The 13715-nt window shown below is 57.3% G+C and overlaps 1 protein-coding gene across 1 annotated transcript in view; it reads right to left on the reverse strand.

Moving 5' to 3' along the window:
- LOC140387130 (scavenger receptor class F member 2-like) overlaps positions 1–7814 on the reverse strand; it is a 269752-nt gene extending 261938 nt beyond the window's left edge. The window contains exons 1-3 of the mRNA XM_072470141.1: positions 7799–7814; positions 7200–7722; positions 4390–4608 (exon numbers count right to left, since the gene is read on the reverse strand). Coding sequence (XP_072326242.1) covers positions 4390–4608; positions 7200–7722; positions 7799–7814 — 758 coding nt within the window. The remainder of the gene's footprint in view (positions 1–4389; positions 4609–7199; positions 7723–7798) is intronic.
- Between the last annotated feature and the right edge of the window lie 5901 nt (positions 7815–13715).

The following is a 13715-nucleotide window of genomic DNA, read 5'->3' on the forward strand; positions in this document are numbered from 1 at the left end:
GCACTGTCAGAGGTCAGTACTGAAGGAGTGCTGCACTGTCAGAGGGTCAGTACTGAGGGAGTGCTGTACTGTCAGAGAGTCAGTACTGAGGGAGTGCCGCACTGTCAGATGGTCAGTACTGAGGAGTGCTGTACTGTCAGAGGGTCAGGACTGAGGGAGTGCTGTATTGTCAGGGGGTCAGTACTGAGGGAGTGCCGCACTGTCAGAGGGTCAGTACTGAGGGAGTGATGTACTGTCAGAGAGTCAGTACTGAGGGAGTGCTGTACTGTCAGGGGTTCAGTAGTGAGGGAGTGCTGTACTGTCACAGAGTCAGTACTGAGGGAGTGCCGCACTGTCAGAGGGTCAGTACTGAGGGAGTGCCGCACTGTCAGAGGGTCAGTACTGAGGGAGTGCTGCATTGTCAGAGGGTCAGTACTGAGGGAATGCTGCACTGTCAGAGGGTCAGTACTGAGGGAGTGCTGCACTGTCAGAGGGTCAGTACTGAGGGAGCGTTGCACTGTCAGAGGGTCAGTACTGAGGGAGTGCTGCACTGTCAGAGCGTCAGTACTGAGGGAGTGCCGCACTACAGACAGCCAGTACTGAGGGAATGCTGCACTGTCAGAGGGTCAGTACTGAGGGAGTGCCGCATTATCAGAGGATCAGTACTGAGGGAGTGCTGCTCTGTCAGAGGGCCAGTACTGAGGGAGTGCCGCACTACAGACAGCGAGTACTGAGGGAGTGCTGCACTGTCAGAGGGTCAGTACTGAGGGAGTGCTGCATTATCAGAGGATCAGTACTGAGGGAGTGCTGCTCTGTCAGAGGGTCAGTGCTGAGGGAGTGCTGCACTGTCAGTGGGTCAATACTGAGGGCGCACTGCACTGTCAGAGGGTCAGTACTGAGGGCGTGCTGCACAGTCAGAGGGTCAGTACTGAGGGAGTGCCGCACTGTCAGAAGGTCAGTACTGAGGGAGCGCCACACTGTCAGAGGGTCAGTACTGAGGGAGTGCTGCACTGTCAGAGGATCAGTACTGAGGGAGTGCCGCACTGTCAGAGGGTCAGTACTGAGGGAGTGATGTACTGTCAGAGAGTCTGTACTGAGGGAGTGCTGTACTGTCAGGGGGTCAGTACTGAGGGAGTGCTGTACTGTCAGAGAGTCAGTACTGAGGGAGTGCCGCACTGTCAGAGGGTCAGTCCTGAGGGAGCGCTGTACTGTCAGGGGGTCAGTACTGAGGGAGTGCTGCACGGTCAGAGGGTCAGTACTGAGGGAGTGCTGTACTGTCAGAGGGTCAGTACTGAGGGAGTGCTGCACGGTCAGAGGGTCAGTACTGAGGGAGTGCTGTACTGTCAGAGGGTCAGTACTGAGGGAGTGCTGCACGGTCAGAGGGTCAGTACTGAGGGAGTGCAGTACTGTCAGAGGGTCAGTACTGAGGGAGTGCTGCACGGTCAGAGGGTCAGTACTGAGGGAGTGCTGTACTGTCCGAGGGTCACGACTGAGGGAGTGCTGTACTGTCAGGGGGTCAGTACTGAGGGAGTGCTGCACTGTCAGAGGGTCAGTACTGAGGGAGTGCTGCACCGTCAGAGGGTCAGTACTGAAGGAGTGCCGCACTGTCAGAGGGTCAGGACTGAGGGAGTGCTGCACTGTCAGAGGGTCAGTACTGAGGGAGTGCTGCACTGTCAGAGGGTCAGGACTGAGGGAGTGCCGCACTGTCAGAGGGTCAGTACTGAGGGAGCGCTGCACTGTCAGTGGGTCTGTACTGAGGGAATGCTGCACTGTCAGAGGGTCAGTACTGAGGGAGTGCTGCACTGTCAGAGGGTCAGTACTGAAGGAGTGCTGCACTGTCAGAGGGTCAGTACTGAGGGTGTGCTGCACTGTCAGAGGGTCAGTACTGACGGAGTGCTGCACTGTCAGCGGTTCAGTACTGAGGGAGTGCTGCACTGTCAGAGGGTCAGTACTGAGGGAGTGCTGCACTGTCAGAGCGTCAGTACTGAGGGAGTGCCGCACTACAGACAGTCAGCACTGAGGGAATGCTGCACTGTCAGAGGGTCAGTACTGAGGGAGTGCCGCACTGTCAGAGGATCAGTACTGAGGGAGTGCCGCACTGTCAGAAGGTCAGTACTGAGGGAGCGCCACACTGTCAGAGGGTCAGTACTGAGGGAGTGCTGTACTGTCAGAGAGCCAGTACTGAGGGAGTGCCGCACTGTCAGAGGGTCAGTCCTGAGGGAGCGCTGTACTGTCAGGGGGTCAGTACTGAGGGAGTGCTGCACTGTCAGATGGTCAGTACTGACGGAGTGCTGTACTGTCAGAGGGTCAGGACTGAGGGAGTGCTGTATTGTCAGGGGGTCAGTACTGAGGGAGTGCCGCACTGTCAGAGGTTCAGTACTGAGGGAGTGATGAACTGTCAGAGAGTCAGTACTGAGGGTGTGCTGTCCTGTCAGGGGGTCAGTCCAGAGAGAGCGCTGTACTGTCAGGGGGTCAGTACTGAGGGAGTGCTGCACTGTCAGATGGTCAGTACTGACGGAGTGCTGCACTGTCAGAGGGTCAGTTCTGAGGGAGTGCTGCACTGTCAGAGGGTCAGTACTGAGGGAGTGCTGCACTGTCACAGGGTCAGTTCTGAGGGAGTGCTGTACTGTCAGGGGGTCAGTACTGAGGGAGTGCTGCACGGTCAGAGGTCAGTACATAGGGAGTGCTGTACTGTCGGAGGGTCAGGACTGAGGGAGTGCTGTACTGTCAGGGGTCAGTACTGAGTGAGCGCTGCACCATCAGAGGGTCAGTACTGTGGGAGTGACGCACTGTCACAGGGTCAGTACTGAAGGAATGCCGCACTGTCAGAGGGTCAGTTCTGAGGGAGTGCTGTACTGTCAGGGGGTCAGTACTGAGGGAGTGCCGCACTGTCAGAGGGTCAGTACTGAGGGAGTGCTGCACTGTCAGTGGGTCTGTACTGAGGGAATGCTGCACTGTCAGAGGGTCAGTACTGTGGGAGTGCTGCACTGTCAGAGGGTCAGTATTGACGGAGTGCTGCATTGTCAGCGGTTCAGTACTGAGGGAGTGCTGCACTGTCAGAGGGTCAGTACTGAGGGAATGCCGCACTGTCGGAGGGTCAGTACTGAGGGAGTGCTGCACTATCAGAGGGTCAGTACTGAGCGAGTGCTGCACTGTCAGAGGGTCAGTACTGACGGAGTGCTGCACTGTCAGAGGGTCAGTACTGAGGAAGTGCTGCATTGTCAGAGGGTCAGTACTGAGGGAGTGCCGCACTGTCGGAGGGTCAGTACTGGTGGAGTGCTGCACTGTCAGAGGGTCAGTACTGAGGGAGTGCTGCACTGTCAGAGGGTCAGTACTGAGGGAGTGCTGCACTGTCAGAGGGTCAGTACTGAGGGAGTGCAGCACAGTCAGAGGGTCAGTACTGAGGGAGCGCCGCACTGTCAGAGGGTCAGTACTGAGGGAGTGCTGCACTGTCAGAGGGTCAGTACAGAGGGAGTGCTGCACTGTCAGTGGGTCTGTACTGAGGGAATGCTGCACTGTCAGAGGGTCAGTACTGTGGGAGTGCTGCATTGTCAGAGGGTCAGTACTGAGGGAGTGCCGCACTGTCGGAGGGTCAGTACTGAGGGAGTGCTGCACTATCAGAGGGTCAGTACTGAGCGAGTGCTGCACTGTCAGAGGGTCAGTACTGAGGGATGCCGCACTGTCGGAGGGTCAGTACTGGGGGAGTGCTGCACTGTCAGTGGGTCAGTACTGAGGGAGTGCTGCACTGTCAGAGGGTCAGTACTGAGGGAGTGCCGCACTGTCGGAGGGTCAGTACTGAGGGAGCGCCGCACTGTCAGAGGGTCAGTGCAGAGGGAGTGCTGCACTGTCAGAGGGTCAGTACTGAGGGAGTGCCGCACTGTCAGAGGGTCAGTACTGAGGCAGTGCTGCACTGTCAGAGGGTCAGTACTGAGGGAGTGCTGCACTGTCAGAGGGTCAGTACTGAGGGAGTGCTGCACTGTCAGAGGGTCAGTACTGAGGGAGTGCCGCACTGTCAGAGGGTCAGTACTGAGGGAATGCTGCAGTGAAAGTTACCATCATTCCATCGAGAGTTTGAAGAAGTGTTCTGTCTGCTGCTCGAATGGATATTTTGGAGTCTGAGACTTTGTCGATCTGGTCATGTCCTGGCCAATATCGGCCCTTTAACCAGTATCATTATACAGAAAACATGCCATTGAACTCCATATTGTTTGAAGGTGTTGCTTTGTATAAATTGGCTGCTGTATTTCTGCACCAGTCAAAACGAACCAAACTGTGAAATAATGTATGTTCTCCCAGGCACTCTGGGTGGGACAGGATGTGAAGGTTTTCCGGCAATGCCAGTCCCATCTTTCTGTGACCCTCTAACACCGCGCTCAGTGAAAGGCACGTTTCCAACCTGGAACCCCTTACCTGGGCCCAATCCAGCCGGCATTGCAGGCTTGGCAAATCCCAGTCACAGAGTTGCACGTCTCCCCGTCCCGGCAGGTTGGGCATCTGTCCGCGCAGTTTTTGCCGTGAAATCCCGGGGCGCAGGGCTGGTCACAGCGACTTCCATTCCAACCGAGCTGACAGGGCTGACAGGAACCATCGACTGGGGAGCAGGGCTGCGACTCCCGGCAGTGACCGCATCTGAGAGGGGCACACAAGGTTCGTTACACCCAGCGAAACGGACCGTCCAACAAGCCAGGGGAATACAGCGCAGTCGTGCACCGCGCAGTGAAGACACAGTCTTGAGCTGATGTGGGGCTAGAGCTGGAAACATGGACATCAATCTGGGGCAACAGGACACCGGCCAACCTACCCTCACAAGGACATTTCCGCGAGAGAGCCGGACGGCCACTTCGAAAACTCAAAATCCCGATGTAAACAGTCACACAGCAATTACACCATTGTGCATTGACGTAGCGCCCTAAAGCAATGATGAAAAAAATTTGATACTGAGTCACATGCAGAGATACAAGGACAGGCGGCCAAACTATCCGGGGCGGGATTCTGCGGGAATCGGCGGGGCGCGCAAGTCCGGCGGGAAGGAGTGGCGTCAATCACTCCGGCGTCGGGCCGCCCCAAAGGTGCGGAATCCTCCACACCTTCAGGGGCCAGGCTGGGCCCCGGAGTGGTTTGTGCCGCACCGGCGGGCGGGGAAGGGCCTCCGCCAGCCGGCACGATTTATTGCATGCGCGGGAACGCCAGCGTGTGCTGCCGTCAACCCAACCCATGCGCAGGGGGGGTTAATCTCCGCATCGACCACGGCAGAGGACCACAGCAGCCGAGGCGGAGGAATAGAGTGCCCCCACGGCACAGGCCCGCCCGCGGATCGGTAGGCCCCGATCGCGGGCCAGGCCACCGTGGGGGCACCTCCCGGGGCCAGATCCCCCCCCCCCCCCGAGGACCCCGGAGGCCCCCCACGCAGCCAGGTCCCGCTGGTAAATACCTGGTGTGATATACGCCTGGTGGGACTGGCCGAAAACGGGGGGCCACTCGGCCCATCGTGGGCCAGAGAATCGCCGGGGGGGGGGGGGGGGGGTGGCGCATCGGGAGACTGTGTCCAGTTCTGGGTGTCAGACCCGAGGAAGGATGTGACGACATTGGAGAGAGAACAGAGGTGATTCACAAGAATGATTCCACAAGAAAGACCTGTAGCTATGGGGATAGATTGGAGAGGTTGGGACTGTTTTCCTGGGAGAAAAGAAGGCTGAGAGGAGACTGGACAGAGGTATTCTAGATCCTGAGGGGTTTAGACAGGGTAAATAGTGAGAAACTGTTCCCACTCAAGAGAGCATCAAGTACTAGACACAGTGATGCAACCATCAATTCACACGAGACGAAGAATTGAAGAGATCAGTGGCTTGAATCAGCTAGAACTGCGCCTGCCTGCGCCTGCTCCGCACTGAGAGCCGCCTGCAGGGCAGCAGCTCTATATACCTCCCGCGAGGGGGCGGAGCCCACAAGGGCACCAATATGATACAATGCGGTGTAATACAATACACTGGTCCATAGGTGGAGCCCACAAGAGCAACAACATAGTACAATGCAATACAGTGCTAATGGCTGCCATAACACATTCACCACACACAGATTCAAAATAATTGGCAAAATGGGTAAAAATGTGTGAGGAAATTGTTTTCACTTTGTGGGTGGTTGGAATCTGGAATGAACTTCCTGAGAGGGTGGTGGAGGCAGGTTCGATCGAGATATTCAAAAGGGAATTGGATTGTTATCCAAAAAGAATCCAAAGATGTGCAGGTTAGGTGGATTGGCCATGATAAATTGCCCTTAGTGTCCAAAATTGCCCTTAGTGTTGGGTGGGGTTACTGGGTTATGGGGATAGAGTGGCGGTGTTGACCTTGGGTAGGGTGCTCTTTCTAAGAGCCGGTGCAGTCTCGATGGGCTGAATGGCCTCCTTCTGCTCTGTAAATTCTATGAATGCGCAAGGTTCCGGGGATAAGGCAGGGGAGCGGGACGAGGTAGAATGCTCTCCCAGAGAGCCAGTGCAGACTGGGTGGGCCGAATGGCCTGCTCCTGCACTGTAAACATTCGGCGATTCTGTGAACATCAAGAGCCAAAGCAATGGCTGTTCTCTGGATAAATGAACAGGTTATAAGTTAACAAAATGCCATCGATGACCCCAGAGAGGTTACAAAGAACGGCTGCAATTTCAGAAAGTAATCGAGGGTTGGCACTGTTGCTTCACAGCTCCAGGGTCCCAGGTTCGATTCCCGGCTTGGGTCACTGTCTGTGCGGAGTCTGCACATCCACCCCGTGTCTGCGAGGGGTTCCTCCGGGTGCTCCGGTTTCCTCCCACAGTCCAAAGACGTGCAGGTTAGGTGGATTGGCCGTGATCAATTGCCCTTAGTGTCCAAAAGGTTAGGTGGGGTTACGGGGTAGGGTGGAGGTGTGGGCTTGAGTAGGGTGCTCCTGTGTGGGAAGACTGAGTCGCGTGGGGTAATGTCTATTTAATTGTTATTGTACATTCTCTTCTTGCACTATGTTAATGTTCACTCTAGTTTGTTTTGTTATTATTGTTACTACTGCTTTATTCTGAAAAATTCTGCAAAACCTTAATAAAAATACTTTAAAAAAAAAGTAGGGTGCTCTTTCCAAGGGCTGGTGCAGACTCGATGGGCTGAATGGCCTCCTTCTGCACTGTAAATTCTATGATTCTATAAAGGTGATTACAGACACGGTAATTCAGCACGTACCCTGATAAAGTTTGCTCTTACCTTTTCCTGCAGTTATTTCCATAGTAGCCGGCAGTACAGGTGTCTCTGCAACTCTGTCCCTGGTACCCAGTGTGGCACCTACACTGCCCGTTGCTGGCGATACATCTCCCGTGGACACAGGAACACCTTTTCTCACACAGGGAGCCCCACCAGCCCTCACGACACTCGCACACTCCAGTCAGCTGGGCACAGGCAGATCGGTTACAGAAACAGTAGATGTTGCACTGCTTGCCCCAGTACCCGGAGGAGCAGTTACACTCGCCAGTGGCTGGGTGGCAGAGCGAGTGCTCCAGGTGGCACATGCACGTCTTGCTGCAGTCAGCACCCCACCAGCCAGGTTGGCATAGGCAGCGGCCAGTCCCTGGGTCGCAGCGCCCGTGCCTGCATTGGCACCTCATGGCACAGTGCGGGCCCCAGCGACCCTGGGAGCAGGTACAAACCCCTGACACGGCATCACACGTCCCATAAGGATGGCAGGGGCAGGCATCCCGGCACTCTGGGCCCCAGAACTGCTCCGGACACCCTGCAGGGACAAAAGCACAAGGTTTGTGATTTCCACAGCGACTTCCACCAACTCAATGTGTCACAGACTATCTCACAGCCAATGGAATACATGTTCAAATCGAGAAACAGGGCTGCTCATCTTTACACAGCACGCTGCCGAAACTTCAACCTGAAAACGGCCACAGCATTTGTTTCCGCTGAGGTGGGTTTCAGGGATATATTTTGGCCCCAGGACACCCAGGGGAAATCCTCCAATCTTCCCCCACATACCCCTCTGACAGTGCGGCACTCCCCCAGTACTGACCCTCTGACAGTGCGGCACTCCCTCAGTACTGACCCTCTGACAGTGCAGTGCTCCCTCAGTACTGACCCTCTGACAGTGCGGCACTCCCTCAGTACTGACCCTCTGACAGTGCGGCACTCCCTCAGTACTGACTCTCTGACTGTGCGGCACTCCCTCAGTACTGACCATATGACAGTGCGGCACTCCCTCAGTTCTGACCCTCTGACAGTGCAGCACTCTCTCAGTACTGACCCTCTGACAGTGCAGCACTCCCTCAGTGCTGACCCTCTGACAGTGCGGCACTCCCTCAGTACTGACCCTCTGACAGTGCAGTGCTCCCTCAGTACTGACCCTCTGACAGTGCGGCACTCCCTCAGTACTGACCCTCTGACAGTGCAGCACTCCCTCAGTTCTGACCCTCTGACAGTGCAGCACTCTCTCAGTACTGACACTCTGACAGTGCAGCACTCCCTCAGTGCTGACCCTCTGACAGTGCAGCACTCCCTCAGTACTGACCCTCTGACAGTGCAGCACTCCCTCAGTACTGACCCTCTGACAGTGCAGCGCTCCCTCAGTACTGACCCTCTGACAGTGCAGCACTCCCTCAGTACTGACCCTCTGACAGTGCAGCACTCCCTCAGTACTGACTCTCTGACAGTGCGGCACTCCCTCTGTACTGACCCTCTGACAGTGCGGCACTCCCTCAGTACTGACCCTCTGACAGTGCAGCACTCCCTCAGTACTGACCCTCTGACAGTGCAGCACTCCCTCAGTACTGACCCTCTGACAGTGCAGCACTCCCTCAGTACTGACTCTCTGACAGTGCAGCACTCCCTCAGTACTGACCCTCTGACAGTGCAGCACTCCCTCAGTACTGACTCTCTGACAGTGCGGCACTCCCTCAGTACTGACCCTCTGACAGTGCAGCGCTCCCTCAGTACTGACCCTCTGACAGTGCAGCGCTCCCTCAGTACTGACCCTCTGACAGTGCAGCGCTCCCTCAGTACTGACCCTCTGACAGTGCAGCGCTCCCTCAGTACTGACCCTCTGACAGTGCAGCACTCCCTCAGTACTGACCCTCTGACAATGCAGCACTCCCTCAGTACTGACCCTCTGACAGTGCGGCACTCCCTCAGTACTGACTCTCTGACAGTGCAGCACTCCCTCAGTACTGACCCTCTGACAGTGCGGCACTCCCTCAGTACTGACCCTCTGACAGTGCAGCACTCCCTCAGTACTGACCCTCTGACAATGCAGCACTCCCTCAGTACTGACCCTCTGACAGTGCAGCACTCCCTCAGTACTGACCCTCTGACAGTGCAGCACTCCCTCTGTACTGACCCTCTGACAGTGCAGCACTCCCTCAGTACTGACCCTCTGACAGTGCAGCACTCCCTCAGTACTGACCCTCTGACAGTGCGGCACTCCCTCTGTACTGACCCTCTGACAGTGCAGCACTCCCTCAGTACTGACCCTCTGACAGTGCTGCACTCCCTCAGTACTGACCCTCTGACAGTGCAGCACTCCCTCAGTTCTGACCCTCTGACAGTGCAGCACTCCCTCAGTACTGACCCTCTGACAGTGCAGCACTCCCTCAGTACTGACCCTCTGACAGTGCAGCACTCCCTCAGTACTGACCCTCTGACAGTGCAGCACTCCCTCAGTACTGACCCTCTGACAGTGCAGCACTCCCTCAGTACTGACTCTCTGACAGTGTTCTATGTTCTATGTTCTATGTTCTATGTTCTAACGTAAAGCTCCATCGTTTTTACGCCGCCGTAGGGACACAGTCTCACTTTGGGGGAATGTCTTTGAAACACTTTTGGATGTTTACGACATAATAATAACCTTTATTATTGTCACAAGTAGGCTTACATTAACACTGCAATGAGGTTACTGTGACAATCCCCTAGTCGCCACACTCCGGCGCCTGTTCGGGTACACAGAGGGAGAATTTAGAATGTCCAATCCACCTAACCCGCAACATCTTTGGACTGTGGGAGGAAACCGGAGCACCCGGAGGAAACCCACGCAGACACGGGAGGAACGTGCAGACTCCGCACAGACAGTGACAATCGAACCGGAAACCCTGGTGCTGTGAAGCAACAGTGCTAACCACTGTGGTACCGTGCTGCCGGTTACATTGCTGCTATATAAATGCAGGTTTTGATAATTTCCCGTTTCCCTGCAGTTTCAACATTAGGTGAGTGTAATTATTGAGGCTCTAATGCTTCTCACTTATTCCTTTGTCCTTCTCAACATTCACACGGATGGGTCTTTCTGGGGTGTATCAGCTATTTGACTGTAGTTAGCATCACAACCTGAACCCTGAACCTGGTCCTGCCTGCCTGATGTCAATCCAATGCCTGCTGTCTGGCAGGGTTTTTGGATTTGGGATGAGGAAGCACAGATTCTTTCCCGTCCCTTCCTGGGCAGTTGTCTCCATCTGTACAACAACTCCAGCTGAGCTCAGGGGCGTCATTCTCCGACCCCCCGCCGGTTGGAGAATCGCCGGGGGCTGCCGTGAACCCCGCCCCCGCCGGTTGCCGAAGTCTCCGGTACCGGATATTCGGCGGGGGCGGGAATCGGCCGCGCCGGTTGGCGGGCCCCCCCCCCCCGCTGGATTCTCCGGCCCAGATGGGCCGAAGTCCCGCCGATAAAATGCCTGTCCCGCCGGCGTAGATTAAACCACCTTTTGAACGGCGGGACAAGGCGGCGCGGGCGGGCATCCGGGGTCCTGGGGGGGGGGGGGGGCGATCTGACCCCAGGGGGTGCCCCCACGGTGGCCTGGCCCGCGATCGGGGCCCACCGATCCGCGGGCGGGCCTGTGCCATGGGGGCACTCTATTCCTCCGCGTCGGCCGCTGTAACTGTCCGCCGATGGCCGACGCGGAGATGAACCCCCCCCTGAGCATGCGCTGTGATGACGCCAACACGCGCTGGCGCTTCCCCGCGCATGCACCAACTCACGCAGGGCCGGCGGAGGCCCGTTGGCTTGGCGCCAAGCCCCCTTCCCCGCCGGCCTGCGCGCCGTAAACCACTCGGGCACCGGCCGAGCCCCTGAAGATGCGGACCTTCGGGGCGGCCCAACGCTGGAGTGGTTCACGCCACTCCTTCCCACCGGAGCTGCCCACCCCCGCCGGTGCGCGGACACAATCCTTCTGTGTCTCTCTCACAGTGGTTAGCCCTGCTGCCTCACGCGCCGAGGTCCCAGGTTCGATCCCGGCTCTGGGTCACTGCCCGTGTGGAGTTTGCACATTCGCCCCGTGACTGCGTGGGTCTCACCCCCACAACCCAAATATGTGCAGGGGTAGGTGGATTGGCCACGCTAAATTGCCCCTTATTTGGAAAAAATGAATTGGATACTCTAAATTTATTTTTGGAAAGAATCTCTCCATGAGGACTCTGCCCCCCGCAGCTCCCTGTCGCAAGGAGTTCCAAAGGCTCAAACACTCTGTGGAGAAATTCCCCCTCATCCCAGTCTTTAATTAGCCCCCCCTTTATTCTGAGACTGCGCCCTCCGCTCCTGGACTCTCCACGAGGGGAAACATCCTCTCACCATTTACCCTGTCGAGTCCCTTAAGAATCCGAACCCATCCGGATTTGGGACAGTCCTGCCCTTGGCCATTGCTGCGAATTGTGTGCCTGTGTTTGCATTCTGATGCCGCGAGTGGGGAGGTTTCCGGTATTGTCCCACTTGTCTCCCTGTCAGTGCAGAGAGTCCGGAGCGAGGAAGGAGCAGTCACTCGGAATCCCGGCAGCAGATCACGGGGTCAACCGGGGCAGGAAGGGCGGGCTGGGAGCTGAGGACAGAATCCTTCACAAGCCACAGCAAAGCCTCTGACTCGCGTCATTGCGGACGATACATTTACACCAAGAGCCAAGTTACATCGCTACAGCGTTTTTAATGGTACCCCACATGGACCACAAAGACTGGATTCCCCCCCTCCCATGGCAGGTTCCTCTCCAGCCCAGAGCAGATGTCCGGATTGCTGGCAGTGGGCTTGGAACACAGCCGTCTACACTCTCACTCCTTGCTACGAAGAATTGTGTCAATTCCCCGTCACTATACTGCCTCCTACTACCACTACATTCTTATGTGCTCCCCCCACTTGAATGGTTTCCTGCAGCACAGTGCCAGGGTCAGCGAGCTCCTCTACCCCGCAGCCCCACATCTCAGCCAAAAAAGCTGGCAGAATCTCAAACCTCCTGACCAATTGCAGAGGCTGTGTCCAAGAGCAGTGTCCTGCTCTTTGAGTCCCACTTAATAATAATCATCCTTATTGTCACAAGTCGGCTCACATTAACACTGCACTGAGGCTACTGTGAAAATCCCCTCGTCGCCACATTTGTTTTCCAGGAGGAGAGAGGGGAGGTAGCGGGATTTGCATAGGGAATTCCAGAGAGTGGGGCCCAGGTAGCCGAAGGCACGGCCGCCAATGTTGGGAGCGATTGAAATCGGGGATGCTGAGGAGGTGGGATACTGGAGGAATGCAGAGAGCTGGCAGGGTTACGGGCTGGGGATCGGGAAGGGAGCGGTCAAGGAGGGGAGAGGTAAACAAGGATGGGAATTTTACAATTGAGGCGTTGACAGCTGGAGGGCCGGTGTCGGTCAGTGGGGGGAGGGGGGGGGGATGTGTGTGCGTGGGGGGGGGGGGGGGAGGGTGTGTGTGTGTGTGTATGTATGTGTGCGGGGGAGGGGGGGGTGTCTGTGGGGGGGGGGAGGATGTGTGTGTGGGGGGGGAGGGGGGATATGTGTGTGGGGGGGAGGGTGTGTGTCCGTGGGGGGAGGGTGTCTGTGTGTGTGGGGGGAGGAGGGTGTCTGTGGGGGGAGGATGTGTGTGTGGGGGGGGAGGGGGGATATGTGTGTGGGGGAGGGTGTGTATGTGGGGGGAGGGTGTGTGTCTGTGTGGGGGAGGGTGTGTGTCTGTGGGTCTGTGGGGGGAGGGTGTCTGTGAGTGTGTGGGGGGGAGGAGGGTGTCTGTGGGGGGGAGGGTGTGGTGTGTGGGGGGGGAGTGTGGGGGAGGGGGGATGTGTGTGTTGGGGGGAGGGTGTGTGTGTGGGGAGGGGGGATGTGTGTGTGGAGAGGGGGGGATGTGTGTGTGGGGGGGGGAGGGTGTGTGTGTGGGGGGGAGGGTGTGTGTGGGGGGGGGAGGGGGGTGTGTGTGTGGGGGAGGGTGTGTGTGTGGGGGGAGGGTGTGTGTCTGTGGGGAGAGGGTGTGTGTGTGTGTGCAGGGGAGGGAGGGGGTCTGTGGGAGGGAGGGTGTGTGTGTGGGGGAGGGTGTGTATGTGGGGGAGGGTGTGTATGTGGGGGGAGTGTTGTGTGTGGGGGGGGGTAGGGTGTGTGTATGTGGGGGGAGGGTGTGTGTGTGTGGGGGAGGGGGGATGTGTGTGTGGGGGGAGAGGGGGTTGTGTGTGGGGGGAGGGTGTGTGTGTGTGGGGAGGGGGATGTGTGTGGGGGGAGGAGGGGATGTGTGTGTGGGGAGGGGAGGGGGATGTGTGTGTGGAGAGGGGGGGATGTGTGTGTGGGGGGAGGGTGTGTGTGTGGTGGACAGGGGTGTGTGTGGGGGGGAGGGTGTGTGTGTGTGGGGAGGGGGATGTGTGTGTGGGGGGAGTGGGATGTGTGTGTGGGAGGCGGATGTGTGTGAGGGGAGGGGGGAGGGGGATGTGTGTGTGGGGAGGGGGAAGGTGGATTAGGTGTGTTGGGGGAGGGGGGGTTCTGCGTGTGGG

This window comes from Scyliorhinus torazame, chromosome 12 (genome assembly GCF_047496885.1).
Source record: "Scyliorhinus torazame isolate Kashiwa2021f chromosome 12, sScyTor2.1, whole genome shotgun sequence".
NCBI lineage: Eukaryota > Metazoa > Chordata > Chondrichthyes > Carcharhiniformes > Scyliorhinidae > Scyliorhinus > Scyliorhinus torazame.